This window comes from Cyclopterus lumpus, chromosome 24, assembly GCF_009769545.1.
Source record: "Cyclopterus lumpus isolate fCycLum1 chromosome 24, fCycLum1.pri, whole genome shotgun sequence".
Lineage (NCBI taxonomy): Eukaryota > Metazoa > Chordata > Actinopteri > Perciformes > Cyclopteridae > Cyclopterus > Cyclopterus lumpus.
This window is the reverse complement of record NC_046989.1, coordinates 19,863,593-19,882,542: the sequence shown is the minus strand read 5'-3', so window position 1 is coordinate 19,882,542 and position 18,950 is coordinate 19,863,593. Positions and strand designations below refer to the sequence as shown.

Here is an 18,950-nt window from a genome sequence, read left to right as displayed (position 1 = left end):
GTTCCATTCTCTCTGACGGACTTGTTTGGGTCAAGTCCGTCAAAAGGAGCCGCCAAACGAATCTTCTGCAACTTGTATTTTTTATTATTGCAACCAACTGGAAGACAATACATCACATAAACATCATTGCAGTTTTTCAGGAAATGGAAAACAAAATAAAACAACATTTATATATTTTTTGCCACGGTATTGGACAACGTTGATATTTACATGTAGTGATGAAATAGGTCTTAAAATCATTCTTTGGCAATATGATTGCACAATAAGGAGAGAATTTAACATTTACTGAAAAAAAAAAAAACCAACACCCCGGTGCACTCTGCATCACATCTCACAGATCAATAACAGTTTTGCATTTTGACATCTCTAACCTATGGCTTTCCAATATTCAGCTCGGACAGTCACCTAAGAAATAATGGCAGTATTGTAGATAATTTTGTCAATAAAGAAAACAGAACATAAAATAAAAAATGTGCATAAAAACATAAAATCATAACATGGCAACGGCATCTTTTTGAGCATTTCATTGTTATGTTTGGCATGTTTGGAACAAACACTTGATTTGGAGGGCTTTTCCTTTGCTTTGAACTGTCCAAGGTATTTCTTATGTGTTGCTCTTTTCTTCCAGGACTCGTAGGTCAGGAGTTCATCCTTCCTGCACGCCGCCGAGTGAGTCAGAAGAAAAAAGGTGGTTGCTAAAGCAACACATTCCCCCCTCGACATGCCTCTCGCCAGCTGAACACATTATCAGTCACCGCGACAGTGGATTGTTGCCGACCCGGGCCGTGGGACAGATATCAGACGAGAGACGCATGGCACCGAACAAGAACACTGACGGTGTCTCCTCTTAGCCTTCGTTTTGTACATAGCCGGCATGGATACCATACACAATGCAAAGCCAGTGATGCATGCTACAGGTGGCTAAAGACTGTACCGGTGGATGGGTCATGCATTCGTTGGCCTGCTTGTCTCGCTGACAATCACTCAACGTCCATTGAGCTGAAACAAAACTCTGGCGTGGCCGCTGCTACAACCAAACAGCTGATGTTTTGTCCTCCAGAGCTGCTTTTTTTTTGGTTTGCACTGCATCTCTGCAAGTGCGGGGGAAATTATAATACATTTATGCATTTCTGTTTCAGCAAAAGCGTGCCGAATCATGGCAGTGCAGCATTTATATTACTTCTGATGCAAAAATGTCAAATCTCACTACTGCCCTTGTGGATTTCAATCAAGTCAGTGTTTTCTTGATCCTAAGTGAGATTCTCATACTCTTTGTAGAGTGGCAAAATATATTTAAAAAACCCTCTGATCTCCGGATTGGGCTCTTGAGATAAATATGTATGCAAGCTTGACATCCACAAGGGCATGTAACTCCTTTAACCAAAGGGTTAACAATACTGTATGTAAATAATAATAAAAAATGATCTCATTATGCCATCTCCTACATTCCTCTCCCTTTTCAATATTATTTCTAAGTAGCCTATTTGGAGATATGAGGTTCTTTCAGCTTCCCATGCCTGTCTGATCCATACATTTACACTGAACAATGCCGATGGGAAATAAGGACACATGTACATTTACACACAGGAGAGAAAAAATCAATACTGTTATAAATAAAGACAAGGAACGTTCTGTGAAAACATGTCAGAGACATGACAACAGAGGTACTGAGGGCAGGCAGGCAGGCAGGCACAATGTTAAAGGGTGTGTGCTCCTGGGCACACCAACTCACACACACACTCTACACATGTGTTCTGAAATAACACTGGGGTTAACATTGAACACCTAAAAATCACTGTACAGGCAGAAGAAGACGGAAGCCCACCCCTAAGAGGTGATTCAGCTGGCCTACATAGCCTGAACCCGAAGCCCAGAGGTGCAGAGTGATCCCCCACGCTCCTCCCTGAAGACGTGTCTTTGAAAGCCCACTCAGAAAAAAAAGAACCCAAAAGATTCAAAAAAAAAAAAAAAAAAAAAAAAAAATTCCAATATAATCACGGGTATAAGAATTGGCGGCAAAACTTTTTTTCTTTCCTCTAGGAACAAGGTTTATATGAAAATAAGTCATGCTTCATGCTAAATACATTGTTTATCTTACATGATCTTTGAATAAAAAAGATTTGCTTTTTATCTTATTTACAAGCACCCATGCAATATAACTGAGAAAGTCCTGCAGGTCAAATTGCTTCAATTAAGAAAGGAAAAAAATAAAATATTTTCTAACCTTTTTACAGAGTTGTCCACACGGGACAAATTGCTTATATCTTTATGAGGGTAAACAGACACAAACAGAAATCTAAACCCACAGTTCATGTATATAGTTCTTTGACATTGTTAAATGAAGAGGAAGGTGTGGTAGCTACTGGTAGCTACGATATCTATACCAGGTGTCTACATCTATGGACAGAAGTACTGGGGAAGTTTCAGGGACGTTTACATTATGCAACAACAACAACAAAATGAAGGAGATATTGCCTCAGACCCGGCACACTATCCATCTCTATGGTGATAAAACATGACCATTTTTTTATTTTTTTAAATATCTATTCTTAAATACTATGAGTGCTCTTGAAATAAACCATGTCTTTACCCATGATGCTTCTATTATAAGTGGTGTTAAATAATCTTAAGTGCATGATTATATATCACATTGGGTTTTACAATTATTGTGACGCTTTAGGTCATTCTCCCCAGCTCTCCTTTACCACTATGCCTTCTTCTTTTTTTGTCAGCTGTCGTATCGGCTACATGAAGCAACCTGGTCGCTTATCTTTGGCACAGTCTCACATTTGTGCTCGTGGATGTCGGAGAGTGATGCCAGCGAGCGGCCGCGGGAGCGCTAAGTCTCGTTGAATAGGCTCCGCCCTCTTTGCTGGCATCACTGCGAGATTGCTACAGATTCACATAGAAACAAACAAACAGCCATCTTCTGTGTTTATGTACTGCACGCTCCTCAATGTGATTCGGTTTTGTCGTGTTCAACTTGTCCAAATTAGTGACAAAACATGCGGTTTTTTTTTTATGGCTTTCATCCCCTTTTAAACAACAAAAACAACAAAGACACATGAGAAATACCCATTGATGTTAGTGTTGCTGAACATGTAGGAAAACATAGATTTTTGATATTGCCACAAATAAGTAGGATTCACCTAATGCCCTGCAGATAGATAGAGGGAGATGAGAAGTGTCTGTTGAGACTAATGCTGTAGTAACGTTACCTGTTGACCTATTTGTGTGTGTGTGTGTGTGTGTGTGTGTGTGTGCGTGCGTGCTTTCAGCTGTATAGCGTCTGTGTGTGTTTGCATGACCATGTACTAGTTTCTCAGGGCCTCTTTCTGCTCCTTCTGGCCCTTGGCGGTGCGGTTTGTGATGTTGTTGAGACAGGCTCTGACCCCCGCCAGGTGGAGCAGCGACCCCGCCGCCTCCTTCATCTCCTCGTCGTCGCTCTCCGGCGGCTTCTCCACCGCCGCCGCGCGCCGCTTCTTCAGCGGCAGCGTGTCGCTAATGCCCCTTGCTCGGTTTTTGGTCCAGGGCAAACTGCTTCCCGCAGGAGTCCCAGCTCCCGGCCCCAAACTACGTCTCTGTCCGCGCAGGGCCTGCTGGGAAATGTAGGTGGCGGCGGCAGCGGTGATGTGAGAATCCAGCGGGATCTCCCGGGGCTCGGGTTTGACGTCTGACTGGATCTCCACGGCGATGATGTCGTCGTCGTCGTCGTCGTCCAGGGGAGAGGAAGGGCTGCCGACTCCGGAGGAGCACAGCCTGCTGGGGGATTTGGCCGTGCTGTAAGTGTGGTCGTCCTGGAGGTCCTCGCTGCAGAGCGGAGGAGAGTACCGGGACGGGCTGTCCTGTCCTCGGCTGAGATAATCTCCCAGGGATGATCTGTACGAAGGACACAGAGTGAGAGAATGTTGTTACCCCTGCGCTCACACGGCCTGTATACGCTTCACTCCACCGAGCTGCTCCACTTCGCTCTGCAAAGAATTCATGTGGTAATCTGCCACCCTCACATAGCCCTCAAAGGCCGGATGTGCGTGGTGCTCAGGTCCGATCGGAACCGTGTACCTCCAGAGAAGAGTCAGCAGCCTTTGCTTACAGAAATGAGCGGACTCATTCTCAGATTGCCACCTTTGCATTTTGAGCAGCTCTCGTGCTCCCGAAGGTCGTGAAACTCGCTCAGCACATAAAAAGGACCTTGCAAGCTCTAAAGTCAGAGCGCCACAGAATGACGATCCTGCGGCGAAGCCGTTTAACCACCGTCTACTATACATCAGCCTCGGCATTATATTGCAACACATATTTTGCTCTATTAGTCAGAAGACACTTTTCTCTGTAAGGTAATAAAGGACAGGGGTGTATTCTGACAACCAATCAATCAGAGGGAGCTTCAGCAGCGTGCCCTGTCCCCGGGACATTTCCTCCCCTCAGAATGAGAGGGTTAGCAGATTAATATCTTATAAGAAAAACATGCACCCCATACAGTGATCAAATATTCACTGCATACCTTTAGTGAGACTTTGGGTATGTTTAATTCATAATGCGGTGCCGACCATCATACTCTTATGCTCCTATGATGGATGTGCATGTCCATGCATGCTCCGAATGTTCTCTGAATCATGAGGCCTCTCCCTCTAATAAACCTGTTTGTGTGTGAGAGACCGTTATATAAACACACCTGGATAGAATGTGGACGGCAGGGAGCATGTGAATGCCTCTGACTTTTGGACACAATGAAGATGTAATTATGTGAACAACCAGTGGAAACTTTTGGAACGAGGTCTGCTTTGTGTACGTGTGTTCTGTGAGGGCTACTGTGTGTGTGTGCCTGCGGGTGGGTCTGTGTGGGAATGTGTTTGCTCAGGGGAAAGCCCTGACTGACATTAATTATGTGTTTGAGGGCAGCAGGAGCAAAGTTAACCCACCGTATGGCCGAGGTCCTGCTCCCCACAGGGCTTACAGGTAGGGGTCTTATCACAGGGAAGAGCGCCTGGCTCCTGACACGAGCGCCATTTTGGATCACACCACGAGGAACTAAAAAGGGAGAGAGAGCAGCGGACGTAAGAACGTATGCCACATTAGTCACATGCAACACACAAATCAGTTTCTCAGTAGGAAGGAAACACAGAGGAAGCTTCTCCAGAACCCGATCGGCCCTCGAAAAGACCCGGGAGCAGCTCGATGAGCATCCACCGGCCAGCGGGGCGATATTGATGAGAAAGGCAAGGTTAAATTGAGCGGGGAAGCGTCATAAATGAGTTAAGGCCGCTGAGAGTCAATTACCAACGACCGCCGGGCTGAATCCAGCCTGGCTGATGCTGAGGGCTGAAGTCAGAGGGGAAACACGCGCTTCAACGTGTGACGACGCTGTAGTCACGTTTCAAACTAATTAGATCTAATTCAATGTTGTTTTTTTAAAAAGCAAGATTTATTATTAGAACTGAAGAATTTAAGTAGGATTCCAGATTTCTTTCAACTCTTAACCTGTATATTATCTTTCTCACTTAATTGTGAGTTTCCAAAAGCTCAAGTTGGCATATTCAACATTTTTGAATCCAAACAAGGCTAACAAATAGTCTGTTTAATAACATTAATAACAGAGGCAGTTGGGGGCATTTTTGCTTTAAAGTAGTTAATCTATTAATCAATTATCAAAATAGTTTATATTTCTACTTTTTCTATCAAATAATTGTTATAGCACTTAGATACATAATTTAAAAAAAAATGTATTTATCATTTACCACTACCAGTTACACTTTGACTGAACGAGAGATGAATTAAAAAATGCATCGGTATCAATCAGTCAGTTCTCTGGGAATGACCTTTAGATGACCTCCAAGATCCATGTAGATGCCATGACATTTGGCATTTGCTAGAGTCCACAGCAAGACAGTGAAGTCGAGAAGTAGAAAAGGTTTGGCACTACCGAGGAACTACAGTCCATTTGGAGAAACTAGGGCAGACGGGGTCTTGGATGGGGAGGAGCAAGGGGCACAATGTCCATGTGAACCAATTGAATATGAGGAATATATATATATATATATATATATATATATATATATATATATAGAAGCTGGACAACGCTCCATCTAAGAGCCATTTTACTCCACTGACTAAACAAGCATACGCCAACCCACCCGGAGTTTACCAAATACTGCTTTGAAAGGTTTTTCTTTGGGAGTTTTTCCTGATCCGATGTGAGGTCAAAGGTCAGGGATGTCATATGTGTACAGATTGTAAAGCCCTCTAAGGGGAGTTTGTAATTTGTGATTTGGGGCTATAGAAAATAAACTAAACTGAATTGAATTGAATTGCTTTCTCAGATCTAATGAGAGGAAACATGATTCGTCTGGTCTGAAGGCCAAACATTTGAACTGCCTTATCGGCCGGCTATCAGCTGGTGTCACTACAGTGCAGCACCGTGTCGGCTCCTTCCTACGGACACAGCCGATGATCGACAGGTCCTCCAAGACAACGCCACAGAACGGAGCAACGATTCTCCTGCTATCAACACACCAGCCTGGAGCGCACATCCAGGATAATAGACTGGCTTTGGAACAAATCCCTGAATGTCTTCCAGTGGTCCACCCAAAGCCTGGACTTGAAGCCATTTGAAAATCTGTGGGGAGACCTGAAGATCCTGGTTTACTGCTGCTCCTAATCCAGTCTGACAGCTGCTAGATTTAACGCTGTAGTCACTGTCGATGCATCGCCTGCGTACCGGACTGACATTAAACTCCTTGACTTTGAATACATCTGCATCGTAGAACACTTCAGGGTTTTGGGAACACTTATTCGCGTTCTTGTTCAGAGTTAGACGAGAAGATTGATACCGGTCTCGTGTGTGTGCGCAAAAAATGCAGCGAGAGACAGCAGCCGGTTAATCTTAGCTTAGCATTAAGACCGGAAGAAGGAGACAACGTGTCATTTTTACACTTCTGTTTTTGTACAGATTAAACAAACAAGATATAATGTATGAATTAGTGATCGTCAGAGGTGATGGGATGCAGAATTTCATTATCCTTGGACTGAGCCAAGCTAGCAGCTTCCACCTGTTGCCAGTCTTTATTCAGTGTGCAGATGTGACGTGAGGTATTAATCTTCTCATCTAATTCTCAGCAGGTGAGTTCATAAATGTATGTGCCAAAATCTCAAACACGTTCTTTAAAATGTCAGAATATTTTTTTATTTGGCCAAAATAAATCAGGTTTTGCTTAATAGGGACGTCGTCAAATACAGAATACTAATCTGTTGATCTGCATACGCCTCGCTGTGTGGAAGAGACTGGGATCATTCTACAAGATAACATTAGGCTGGACTTGAACATTACTTTTATAACTTTGTCAAACTAAATTTAACATATTTAACATGTATTAATGTGTTAATGTGTATTTAAATGTATTAATGTGTATTAATACATTTACATTATCAACTTGGTTCAAAATGAACAGGAATTACATTTCAAGTGTAAAACCTTTGTTATGCAGCATTGGTTAAAACTTGAACAGTATTTCTAATTCCAGTATATAATGTTTGTAAGATAGAAACTTGAATAGAATAAACCCGCCAAAAACAGCTTTTTCTTATTATTACATGATTATACAAGTTCAGTGTCGGCCTGGTATCAGAGACCAGTATAGGTCACTGTTGACTACTGGAAAGAAGAAGAACTTTAAGAATTTAAGATTTAAAATAAACCTTTTGGACAAGGGATTCATTGAAGGTTTCAGTGTGCAGACATAAACACATAAACATCAGGCACCACCAAATAATAACTAGTCTTTTATGCAGGTTCAGATTTTCAAAGAAGGTCAACGTCTTCTTGCCGATGGTTTCCTATACGACCTGAGCATTTTCACAAACTCTACATCTGTGTCTGGAGTTGCAGATGAGAAGAAGAGTGTGTGTGTAAGTCTAAGCCACGCGCTCTCATTACTCAGGGCTGGCTGCTCACCACAGACATCCAGTTCACCAACACAGCTGTCATCTTCATCTCTGGGGTCACTTTGCACACGATGACCTGCTGGCTGCAGAAGCATTTAAGGTGTAAACTAAAAAGGTTTCACCATTGCATCAACACACTGTAGCTTAAGCCTTTTATTGTTTTCAAATCTCAGTTCATTTATGATTGACGTTATGAGGAGAGATCTAATTCACCCCAACATACAAGTTGTCATGACGATGACCCCCAGAAAACCCTCCCACAACGTGTATTTGTTTCACGTGATGAATTATGATCGCTGTGTTTGTGGTGTGGTGTTGTTGGTGGGCTTCTGGAGCCTTTCCCTGGCCAGCTGTGTCCACAGTAATCTTATTGACTCCAGTTAGTGTGGCTCTGCCCCTGATATCTCCAGCTCTGCTCTCCATAACCTTATAAGTAGGTCCCTGCACAGAGTCTCTTTTGTAATCTTGATCACTCGCTGCATGGCTGTGTGTGTGTGTGTGTGCGCGCACACGTCTGTGGGCAGTGCATTAGGTCTCCCCGGGTTGATGTGCACCCGCCCGCCCGTCCCTCCCCACCTCGCTCCAGTCAGGCTTTGGGTTGCCATAGCAACGGCTCCCCTTCCACATGCCACAGAGTGGTAGATCATGCATCAGCAGAGAAAGTGATAGAGAGGCAGAGAGAGAAAAAAAAGGGGGAAAGGAAATACCAAGCTCTCTTTACATGGCCTCTCATAGCTCAGTGACACACTCCTGACCACCACTGTTTACCCTCGAAACACGCACACGCACACACACACACACACACACACACACACACACACACACACACACACACACACACACACACACACACACACACACACACACACACACACACACACACACACACACACACACACACACACACACACACACACACACACACACACACACACACACACACACACACACACACACACACACACACACACACACACACACACACACACACCTCTTCTGTGCCCTATAGCTCCACCTCCACGCTCCGCTGTTTAAATTTCCCAGTAAAACCCTTCTCTCTGTCTCCCTAATTCCTCTCTTGTTGATTCCCTTCCCTCTGTGTTGATGTGGCTGTCGCTTCCACGTATAGCGGTGACTCATATCTCCGACTGAGCATGCTCGCCGTCCCTGCAGGTAGGAACCCTGGAACATATGCTAAGGAGATGGAGGTGACAAACTAAGTGGTGAAAGAGCTCTCGCTCGCTGAGATTGAGCAATACATTTTTACAAGCTCAGAGCAATAATACAAAAACGCTGCTCGGCTTGGTAGCAACAATCATGTAAATACAGAAGAGACGAGGTGTCTGTTTGCGTGTCCGTCTTTTCCCCCATGTCTGGTCAGCTGCTCTGCCTTTCTGTCTGCTTGCTACGTCTCCCTGCCTGCCTGTTTTCCAGGGCAGCCTCCCTCCCCTCTCCGTCTCTCCTCTGCTCTCCTTTTAAATGAGTTCCACATGGCCCTGCAGGCTGCAGTCTCCGCTCAGCCGGCAGAGGAGCGAGCAGACCAACACATACACACACACACACACGACTCAAAGGTTCAAAGGTCACCCCTGGCAGACCTTGAGAACGCAGCAGCCGTTTGAAAGTGGCCTCTTGCTTGGTCTACCAGCCCCCTCCGCACCTGTTTATCTACCTGCTTGGTTGCAGTGTGTTAAACTGAGTACAGAATCTGAGGGCAGGATGCATGCTAATGTTGTCTGACTGTCTGGTGGGCTAGCAGATTAACAGGATGGCTAACTGGCTCGGTATCTTCAGCTGAGCGTCTGAGAGGCTGACTGACTGAAATGTGCTGCGACTGCAGGGTGCAAACCACACTTCATGATGGCATCCTGATAAGCCTTAAACACATGGAGGCTAACCAGCAGGACACTGTTTCTCCTAAATAGATATAAGTATATAATATAATCCTCAAAAAAACCATGAACGATCAGAAATGGTCTTTAAGTTACAAAAAGTAGAGAACCCCTGATCTACAAGACACAATAGATTCTTCAATATATATATATATATATATATATATATATATATATATATATATATATATATATATATATACACTGTATATTAACAAACATCTCAACAGAATAAAATAGTTCCTCTGAGCTGCACCTCAAAAAGCTTTAGCATCAGTATTAATAAAAAAGTAATATATAATAAAACACTTCTACAGTCTGTATCGTGCATCATTTTGACATTTTGTTGACAACACAACACATTGTGAATGCAGGACTTTTACTAGTAAACAGTATATCTATATACTACATTTCCACCACTGCTGAAAAAACAGAAGTTCTATCAGACAAATGTACAAAAGGAAAACTACTCAATATGCAGCATACCCTGTTATCATATAATATAATACTAGAATATCACTGATGCATTATTTATTTGTTACAGCGGTATTATAATATTGTAGCTGCTAAATTCAATTCAATTCAATTCAATTCAGTACATTTTTTATAGCCCAAAATCACAAATTACAAATTATCCTCAGAGGGCTTTACAATCTGTACACTTACGACATCCCTGACCTTTGACCTCACATCGGATCAGGACAAACTCCCAAAAAACAGAAAAAAAAAACTTTCACAGGGAAAAAAGGGAAGAAACCTTCAGGAGAGCAACAGAGGAGGATCCCTCTCCCCGGATGGACTGTTCTGAAAGATGGAACCCCAATATCCGGTACGTCTGTACCAGCTCAGTGCTTGTGATGTGCTGATGTGCTGCGATTCAACATTTACCAGCTGCTCTGGACCATCTTAAGAGCCCCCCCCCCCCCCTCCCTTTACAGTTGACAGGTCAACAAAGGTTTCTAAATAAATGCAACTGATAGAGGTATTTCTAAAACGATAGCAGCTGACCAAAGTCCTCCAATAAAATAGGACCACTTTATAATTTAGAGCTCCTGAACCCTGCCGGGTGCTGGTTGGATTAAGGACACAGCTGCCAGGCCTTGTCCTCGTGCTCATCCTGAGCCTGTGATGGGCCACAAGGGGAGGCAGATTTCAGCCCGCCTCAGGTCTGAGAGGAGCCGGTCTGAAAGCTCTGGGAATGGGAGATGGAAGTCATAACGGAGGGCACACACACCCCGATCCACTTCTTTCTTGTCTTTCCCTCTTGGCTGACTGTCTGCATTCTGCAGCCTCTCCTTTCAAACATACACCTCACATTTAAAATGTCTGTCCCTGTCACATGTGCAATCCAGGTCTCCCTTCCTGACCGCCTCCCTCTGCGTCCGTCTGTCCAGTCGTCCGGCCGCTCAGACGCATCGCTCTCACATTGTGTGCGTGGAGAGAGGGAGTCCAGCTTTTTAGACACTCTCTCCAACCTCAGGTCCTTGACCATTACTACTCCATTATCAGCCACGATGGAGGGCGCGCCGCAGACGCCTAATGTATCCATTTCCCCCTCCATTTAGGACTCGGCAGCCCAGCGAGCTCCCGGAGTGCTCCCTGATTGGGATTGAATGTCCATTTAAACTGCTGTCCAGCCACCAGGGAGGAGGTCGGGGGTAAGAAGAAGAGGAGGAGAGGGATAATGGGAAACACAGAGAAAAGGAGGTGAACAGGAGGAAAAGAGTGAGACGGTATGCAGTGTTGAGTGAGGAGAGGAGGCCGGGGGATTGCTCCCCAGCCTCTGATTTCAAGCTGAGATTTTCTCTCCCCTTGCTTTCTTTTCCTCCCTCACTGTGTCTCTATCACTTCTTTTTCTCCCTCTTTTTTCAAATACGCCTCCGTAGAAAAAGCTTTCCTCCTCTGGCGCCGAGCCAAGTGTCAGAACTCAGCACTCGGTATTCTCAAGGTGCGCTTCTAAAAAGAGGGATTTGGAATTGAGATGATTGGAGTTGGCAAATCCGTAGAAAGGGGAGGGGAGGGAGGAGGAGAGAGGAAGAGGGTGAGGAGAGAGAGAAAGAGGGTGAGGAGAGAGAGAAAGAGAGAAAGAAAGAAAGAAGGAGGCGGGAGATCACACGCATTACAGTAGAAGACTTGCGGAGGTGAAACGGTACCTTGTAGGAGAACTCCTCCGTTCTTTCTGAAGAGGGGATTCCCCGACCACAATGGAGGACTAGAAAGAGAAAGAGAAAACTGGTCAACCATCTGATCACGTTGCAGCAGCCAACCAGCCAGGCGGGTTTCATCACGAGGCAGATAGCAAGGCAAGAATCTGAGCCCATAAGCCAGTGCTTGTGATTATAGTGATTAGATTCCCGGGTGTCCCACTGTTGCCATTATTCCCTGTGATTACCTCAGAGAATTACAGCCTCGCCGCTGTAGTCCATGGGGGTAATTTCTCATGACAACCCCCACCGCCCGCCACGAGTCCATTCACACACATTCAGACAGACTTTTTTTTTTAAACGTCATCAACGCACACACATTTAACACAAGCTTTTGTCACACAGGCACGTGTAAGACGAGCGAGCGTACAGTGTGACACGTTAAAACACACACTTACACTTGTGCAGCAAAAACACACACACACACACACACACACACACACACACACACCCACCCCCGGGGAAGCGGTTTAGGTGATCATTGCACCACTAATGAGGGAGGTAATGATGGCATTTCTCACATAGACGGAGACATCTTCACTCACACAAATATGCACACACAAGAAGACAATAGAAACAGGTCTGCTGGTGGAGCCCTTCTTTTAACACAGAGGGAGAAAGATGGAGGGGGGAGAGAGAGAGACAGAGAGAGAGAGAGAGAGAGAGAGAGAGAGAGAGAGAGAGAGAGAGAGAGAGAGAGAGAGAGAGAGAGAGAGAAAGAGAGAGAGAGAGAGAGAGAGAGAGCTTTTCCAGGTTGAGTGGTCTTTAGCTCCCCATTAGGCAACACGTCTGACTGCTCCTCTTCTTTCTCTCTGGAGCTAGACAGACTGTTCTTAAACAGTCATTGGGTCAACAAGGATTTTGGTCCCCCCCCCGCATCTCCCCCCCCCCACACACGATAGAAAACACCTGGGGACGTTGTGAACTCTGAAAAAGCAACCCAGTTGTTTCCACTCATCAAGAGTTTCCTTTGTAACATGAGTCCTGTTTTATGTTCTGCTAAGCTGCTGAATGAGAGGATTTGGACGTCTGCACTTGTGATGTGGCTCTCACCTCACAAAATGCACGCACACACACAGACACACACACACGCGCACACACACACACACACACACACACACACACACACACACACACACACACACACACACACACACACACACACACACACACACACACACACACACACACACACACACACACACACACACACACACACACACACACACACACACACACACACACACACACACACACACACACACACACACACAAAAGCAGCAAACGCAAATTTCAGCCCTGAGCCACCTGCTGTTGCCATGGAGAGTTGCCACATTGCGTTGCCACGGCGATAACATATTTTTCCTGCGCTAACAGCCTGTCTGTTTTCCCTACCTCCCTACCACCCCCCCCCCCCCGCCCATCTCATCCCCCCCGCCCCCCTCCACCCCGCTCTCTTTCTCTCGTGCCCTCCCTTTTCTCACTCGTTCTTTCTGTCTCTCTTCCCATCTCTCTCTCTCTCTCTCTCTCTACAAATGACTTCACAGTGCGACAGCACCTGCCTTATACTACATGTGTTGCCATGGCGGCGTTTCCGTTGCCAAGGCAACCCTGTGCATTTAATGTAGTGGGCGAGGGGCTAAACTCGTGGCAGACGCTCGTTCTGCACACCCCACCAACATCTCCCCATATCTCCTTTTCTCCAAGGAGAGGGAGGGTGGGAGAGAAAATGAGGAGAGCTCCTCCTCAACCCCCTTGAGACACCCTTTCCTTCTTCCATCCATTCTATCATCCCCTCCTCCTTTCACCCAGATGCTGATGGGGTGTGAAGGAATGCACCATGGATCTGACCTCCTACCCATACCCCCCCTCCACACACACACACAAACACACACACACACACACACGCAGATCCAATCACACACGTGCTGAAGCAACCTGCAGGTGGCGGTCGGCTGGAGCGGTGTGACTTATTATGGTCCATGAAAACAGAGAGGTGTGAGCGACAGAGAGTAGAGGACAAAGAAGCGTGATGGCGCCCCTCCCGTCTCAGCTCTCCCTCTTTACTCCATCTCTTCTCTCTCCCCTCTTAACGCATCTTCTCGTTCTCGTCATCTTTCACTTGTTGTGTGGAACTGCTTGAGACCGTCCTTGACACTGCGTAGCCATTCCCCGCCATTTCACTTCACAACATAATATTCTTGAGAGTGAGTGCTCTTGACAGAGATGTTGTCGTATATTAATTGAACCTACTGCTTCACACAATATATATAAAGAGAACTGGTAATCTTCCATATTCTAACACAGATTGTATGGCTAGTGCATTCACTTTAGCACTCACTAGATGTATTCACTAATTCCCTTCTAATCCAAGCCTTAAAACAGCATGCCTAACTTTATAAAATAGGTTATATGTGATAACCTTTTTTTATCGTCAAATGTTTCATTTGAATTCTGAACAGTTAAACTCTTCCAAGATTAAACAGAACCTCTGACGGACTTTGGTCCACTAGTTTATGGTGTGGAATTAAAAGGGACGTTTTTTCATTTGTGAACAGAAACAATTCAAAGAAACTCATCCACAAAGCAATCGTAACTCGAGGTCTCCTTACAGTCTTTCAGCTGTATCACACGGTCTTCATGGAGTCTTCTTTCGTCATGCAACACGTTTGGAGCTAAATGAAATCTGCATGCCGACATATTCAGGGTTCATACACATGTTGACCGATGGATTTCCACGACCTTTAACCAAATTTCCATGCTAAAACATTTTGTGAAATCTCGGTACATGAGTATACCTTAAATGACACAAATGAATGAGAGACAATAGTTTGATTAATCAAACTGCGGAAATGAACATATGAATATAACAAATTTCCACGACTTTTCCAAAACCTTTGGGATTAAATTCTTTTTCAAGGACTTTTCCAGGCCTGCAAATAACCATTTTAAAATTCCATGACTTTTCCAGGTTTTCCATGACCGTACGAACCCTGCATATCCATCTCCATAACAACTACGAGCCAATGAAGACAGTGAGATACAGTTGACATTTTTTTGGGGTCAATTCACTATTTACGGTCAACAATGAACTTCTGTTCCACTCCTCGTGTTCAGGGATCTGAGAGCTCCAATACAAGTTGGATTATTATCTGCAAAGACCTTCTGTCACACAGAGGCCCTATTGTTCCAAATCATTACATAAACCTCCAAAGGCTGATATTAATTACCCTTTGCCTCTTGAACCTTGATGTCGTCTTCAATCTACTCCTTAAAGAGGATTAATAGTTAAGAAATACTGTATATTCAAAAGTATTTGAACGCTTTCAAAACCCAAGATAGTTTTATACAAACTACTGTAAACGTAAGAACTTAAGAAGACATCAAATGGGATTTGTACAGATATCTGGTGCATATAATATGATCAAGAGTGGCCTAATTAAGCCTGCAATGCTTATTATATGTCGGGGACCTGTGGATGGTGCAACCTGAGAGGACCATACAAGTGGTGTTCTTGTTTTAGCCCATTAGCAACAAATTGGCCATACTGTACACGCTGTGCGGGTGCTTTACGTTGCTGCTGGCCAATTTCTATAGCACGCCATAAATTCTAAGATTAATTTCCATTTGACTTTCCAAGCAGCTCCATTCATTGGAGGATGATATAAAAAAAGTCCGCTCGCAGAGACTTGAAAGATGCTTGTTATTCAATCATAAGTAACATTTACAGTATATGTTTCGGCAAAGTAACATGAATACAGTTCAGAGAAGAGATTTTAAGACTGGACCTTGGACACTGAGGGACATTTTCACCTTTTTATGACTTTTTATAGAACAAACAATTAACCGAGAATAGAATTGTCAGTGCCATGATGGAGAACAATGGGTGGTGAGATAACACACACACACACACACACACACACACACGCACACACACTTTATGTGCTGCATCACAAGAGACCCTCAACCCTCTAACCAAGAAATGGACTCCTCTCACTTACTCTCTCATTTCCCAGTGTGTCACCATGCTGAACAACCTCCCCACCCAACACACCGACACACACACACCGACACACACACACCGACACACACACCTCTCCTTACCCCACCCCTTCCCTTCCCCCTCATGTTCCGAATCTGGCCTCCAATTTGTTCCACTTCCCCATACCTCATTGTTCAAAATGACACTTTTACATTTTATGGTGAACCAATTATTCTGTCTTACACAGTCCGCTGGCTCTGCAAGCCAACCTGCCCGGATCAACTGGGGAGCGGAGCGGGGTGGTGGTGGTGGTATGAGGAAAGAGAGAGAGAGAGAGAGAGAGAGAGGGAGCAAACCGAAGAAAGGGAAAAAATGACTAATGGTACCTCCTGCTGACATAACCAGAGGGATGGGCAGAGGAGACCGAAACCGAGAGGTTAGGATGGAGGGTAGAGGAGAGGTCAGGGGAGGAGAGGAGGGGAATGCGGAACAAACAAGGTGGAGGCAGTATGTGTGTGTGTGTGTGTGTGTGTGTGTGTGTGTGTGTTTGTGTGAATGACGTGAATGTAGACAAAGGAGGATTTAATTGAATGACAAAGTGGTGGAAAGAGAGAAGGAATAAATCACAGCAGGGATAAATAAAGAAGTGCCCCACCAGTGGTAATGTATGCCTGAGGATGAGCGGGAGGGTGTGTGGGACATTAAGAGAGGAGACAAGAGAGTGAGAGGAGGAGCCCGAGGAGAGGCAGAACAGGGGCATGGAGTGGCTATTCTTCGGCGAGGGCGAGGGAGTGAACAAGTGAACATGTGGAGAGGGAAAAAAAGGCAAGCAGCATTTTTACCTGTGATGTGCCTGAGGGGGAAGGAGATAGCAGGAGGGATGGAAGTTTTGCTGCATGAAAACAGCATGCAAAAAGATTTGAGGAAAGGATGGGGCGGGTCAGCTATACAATGCCTGGGGCCAGGTGGGTGGAGAGAGAGAGAGAGAGAGAGAGAGAGAGAGAGAGAGAGAGAGAGAGAGAGAGAGAGAGAGAGAAAGGGAAAGGGGGTGTTTCATATGCGATTCTTATTATTACTTATTACCGATTTCTGTATCGAACAAGTCTATCAAACAAATCAATCAGAACATAGTAATAAATAGTTGCTTGTTTTGTCTAAAAAACAAGCAACTAGTTTTAAGTTAGAGATATTTAATTTACAATGATAAATATTGATTATATTCCAAAGTCCTGACTTTTATCAGTTGATCCTCAAAGATCCACTTAAAATAGACAGATACCCATATCGCATAAATACAAAAAGCATTTCTCAGAATTTACTCTCGTAACATTAATAGAACTAATTCCACAAGTAAACAACACTGATCTCTGTGCTTTTCAATATAAAATTGATTTCCCTGCTATAAAACTGTGGACCAAAATAAGTAACCACGTCCAAAACTAAACCTTTTATTAAAAAAATAACCACAGCCTCAGAATTACTATCATATCATTCCACTGAAACTACAAAAAAAAAATATTTCTTAAAAATGATGCCCCTTAAACAGTTATTCATCAAAATAATTTGTTGTCAATCTTGATTAATCCAGTAAATGAGCCTCACACAGTAACATTCACATGCTCTACTAACTTAGCGTACCTTTTCTCGGATCATTTGCTGAACCAGCAACCCTTAAATGCCACTTAATGCTGCACGTTGTGATAAAGTTTCATCTCAACCAAAGTGCCCAGAACTACAAGCTGTCTGGAGACCTTTTGAGGGGACCTACAACAACCATGCTATACTAATACACCGCAGCACCGCGGTGACAGAAATAAAGAGGGGATGTTATCATGTAAAAACATCTTTAAAAAGAAAGCGGAGCGTGGCTGACACAGGAGGGGGACAAGGGCACATGACAAATATTGGACAGGAGAATATTGTACAGCAAAATGTACAATAGTGGATGATGAAACAAGAGACCTGCAACACGCAGATGTGGCTTCTTAGCAAGATAACTTTGCCAACTACTGAACCGCACAGTGATGTACGAAGAGGCCAATAAGACTGTTCTCGTTGTATTATATTTATCTCAGTTATATACTTCATTCTAGTTGAATTCCCAATCCGTTCAGAAAAAGGCATTATGATTCTCAACTCCAACACAGGATAAAGTCTAACTCCATGTACATACCAACTCGCCAACCAATCAACCAATCAGCCGCTCCGTCTCACCTGTGGTGAAACGTCTGAGTCAGGGTGGGAGGGGAGGTGGAGGGCGTGGCCAGGCCGGGCGAGTAGGGGTGGTACGGCGTCTTCTTCAGCGCCTGGATCAGGTTGTGCCGGTACTCCGGGTCTATGGACCACAGAGAGCCTTTGCCTATGCTCTGCAAGACAGAAAGACAGATGAGAGGGATGTTATTGGAGGTGCTAGCGGGCCCCTCGGAGCACATCCCAAACACAACAAGGCCAAAGCCCAAACACCAGCTCACCGGCGACCCACTGCACACAGCGGGTTCTTATTTACCAAACCACATATGCACACAGCCCCCTTCCCTTACTGCCCAGGAATGAGAATTAATACATTCTTAATTTTCCATTCCTCTTGCCGCTCTTCGGGAAAAGAATCTGGGGTCTTTTTTTTCTGATTAAGACACAGGGAAACTCTTGAACTTTTTTCCACTCCAGAGGCGATGATGGTGTGTATTTTTAGATCAAAGCAGCTCCCCCCCCCCCCTCCTCTCACCTAATGAAGCTGTCGGCTCCCAATCTGAGTGAAACCAGCCTATAGATTATAGAAGAGGGAGGGATCTCAGACAGGCCGTTATGAAAATACATTCCCTGTCTCCATCTCTCACTGCTTTCATCTGCCTTGTCATCTGAACGTGGAAAAATCTGGAGTTTGTGTACGACAGAGACTGAGGATGGCAGGAGGAGGCAGGAGGGAACAAAGTA

At 44.7% G+C, this 18,950-nt stretch overlaps 1 protein-coding gene across 2 annotated transcripts in view; it reads right to left on the bottom strand.

Annotated features, from left to right (window-relative positions):
• Nucleotides 1-67: 67 nt before the first annotated feature.
• Nucleotides 68-18,950, bottom strand: part of LOC117727188 (forkhead box protein N3-like) — a 58,847-nt gene continuing 39,964 nt past the window's right edge. Inside the window, exons 3-6 of one of the 2 annotated variants that reach the window (XM_034527309.1) lie at nucleotides 18,231-18,382; nucleotides 11,984-12,042; nucleotides 4,920-5,028; nucleotides 68-3,879 (exon numbers count right to left, since the gene is read on the bottom strand). In XM_034527309.1, coding sequence (XP_034383200.1) covers nucleotides 3,315-3,879; nucleotides 4,920-5,028; nucleotides 11,984-12,042; nucleotides 18,231-18,382 — 885 coding nt within the window. In that variant the 3' untranslated portion in view covers nucleotides 68-3,314. The remainder of the gene's footprint in view (nucleotides 3,880-4,919; nucleotides 5,029-11,983; nucleotides 12,043-18,230; nucleotides 18,383-18,950) is intronic. The other variant, XM_034527308.1, reaches the window with a different exon arrangement.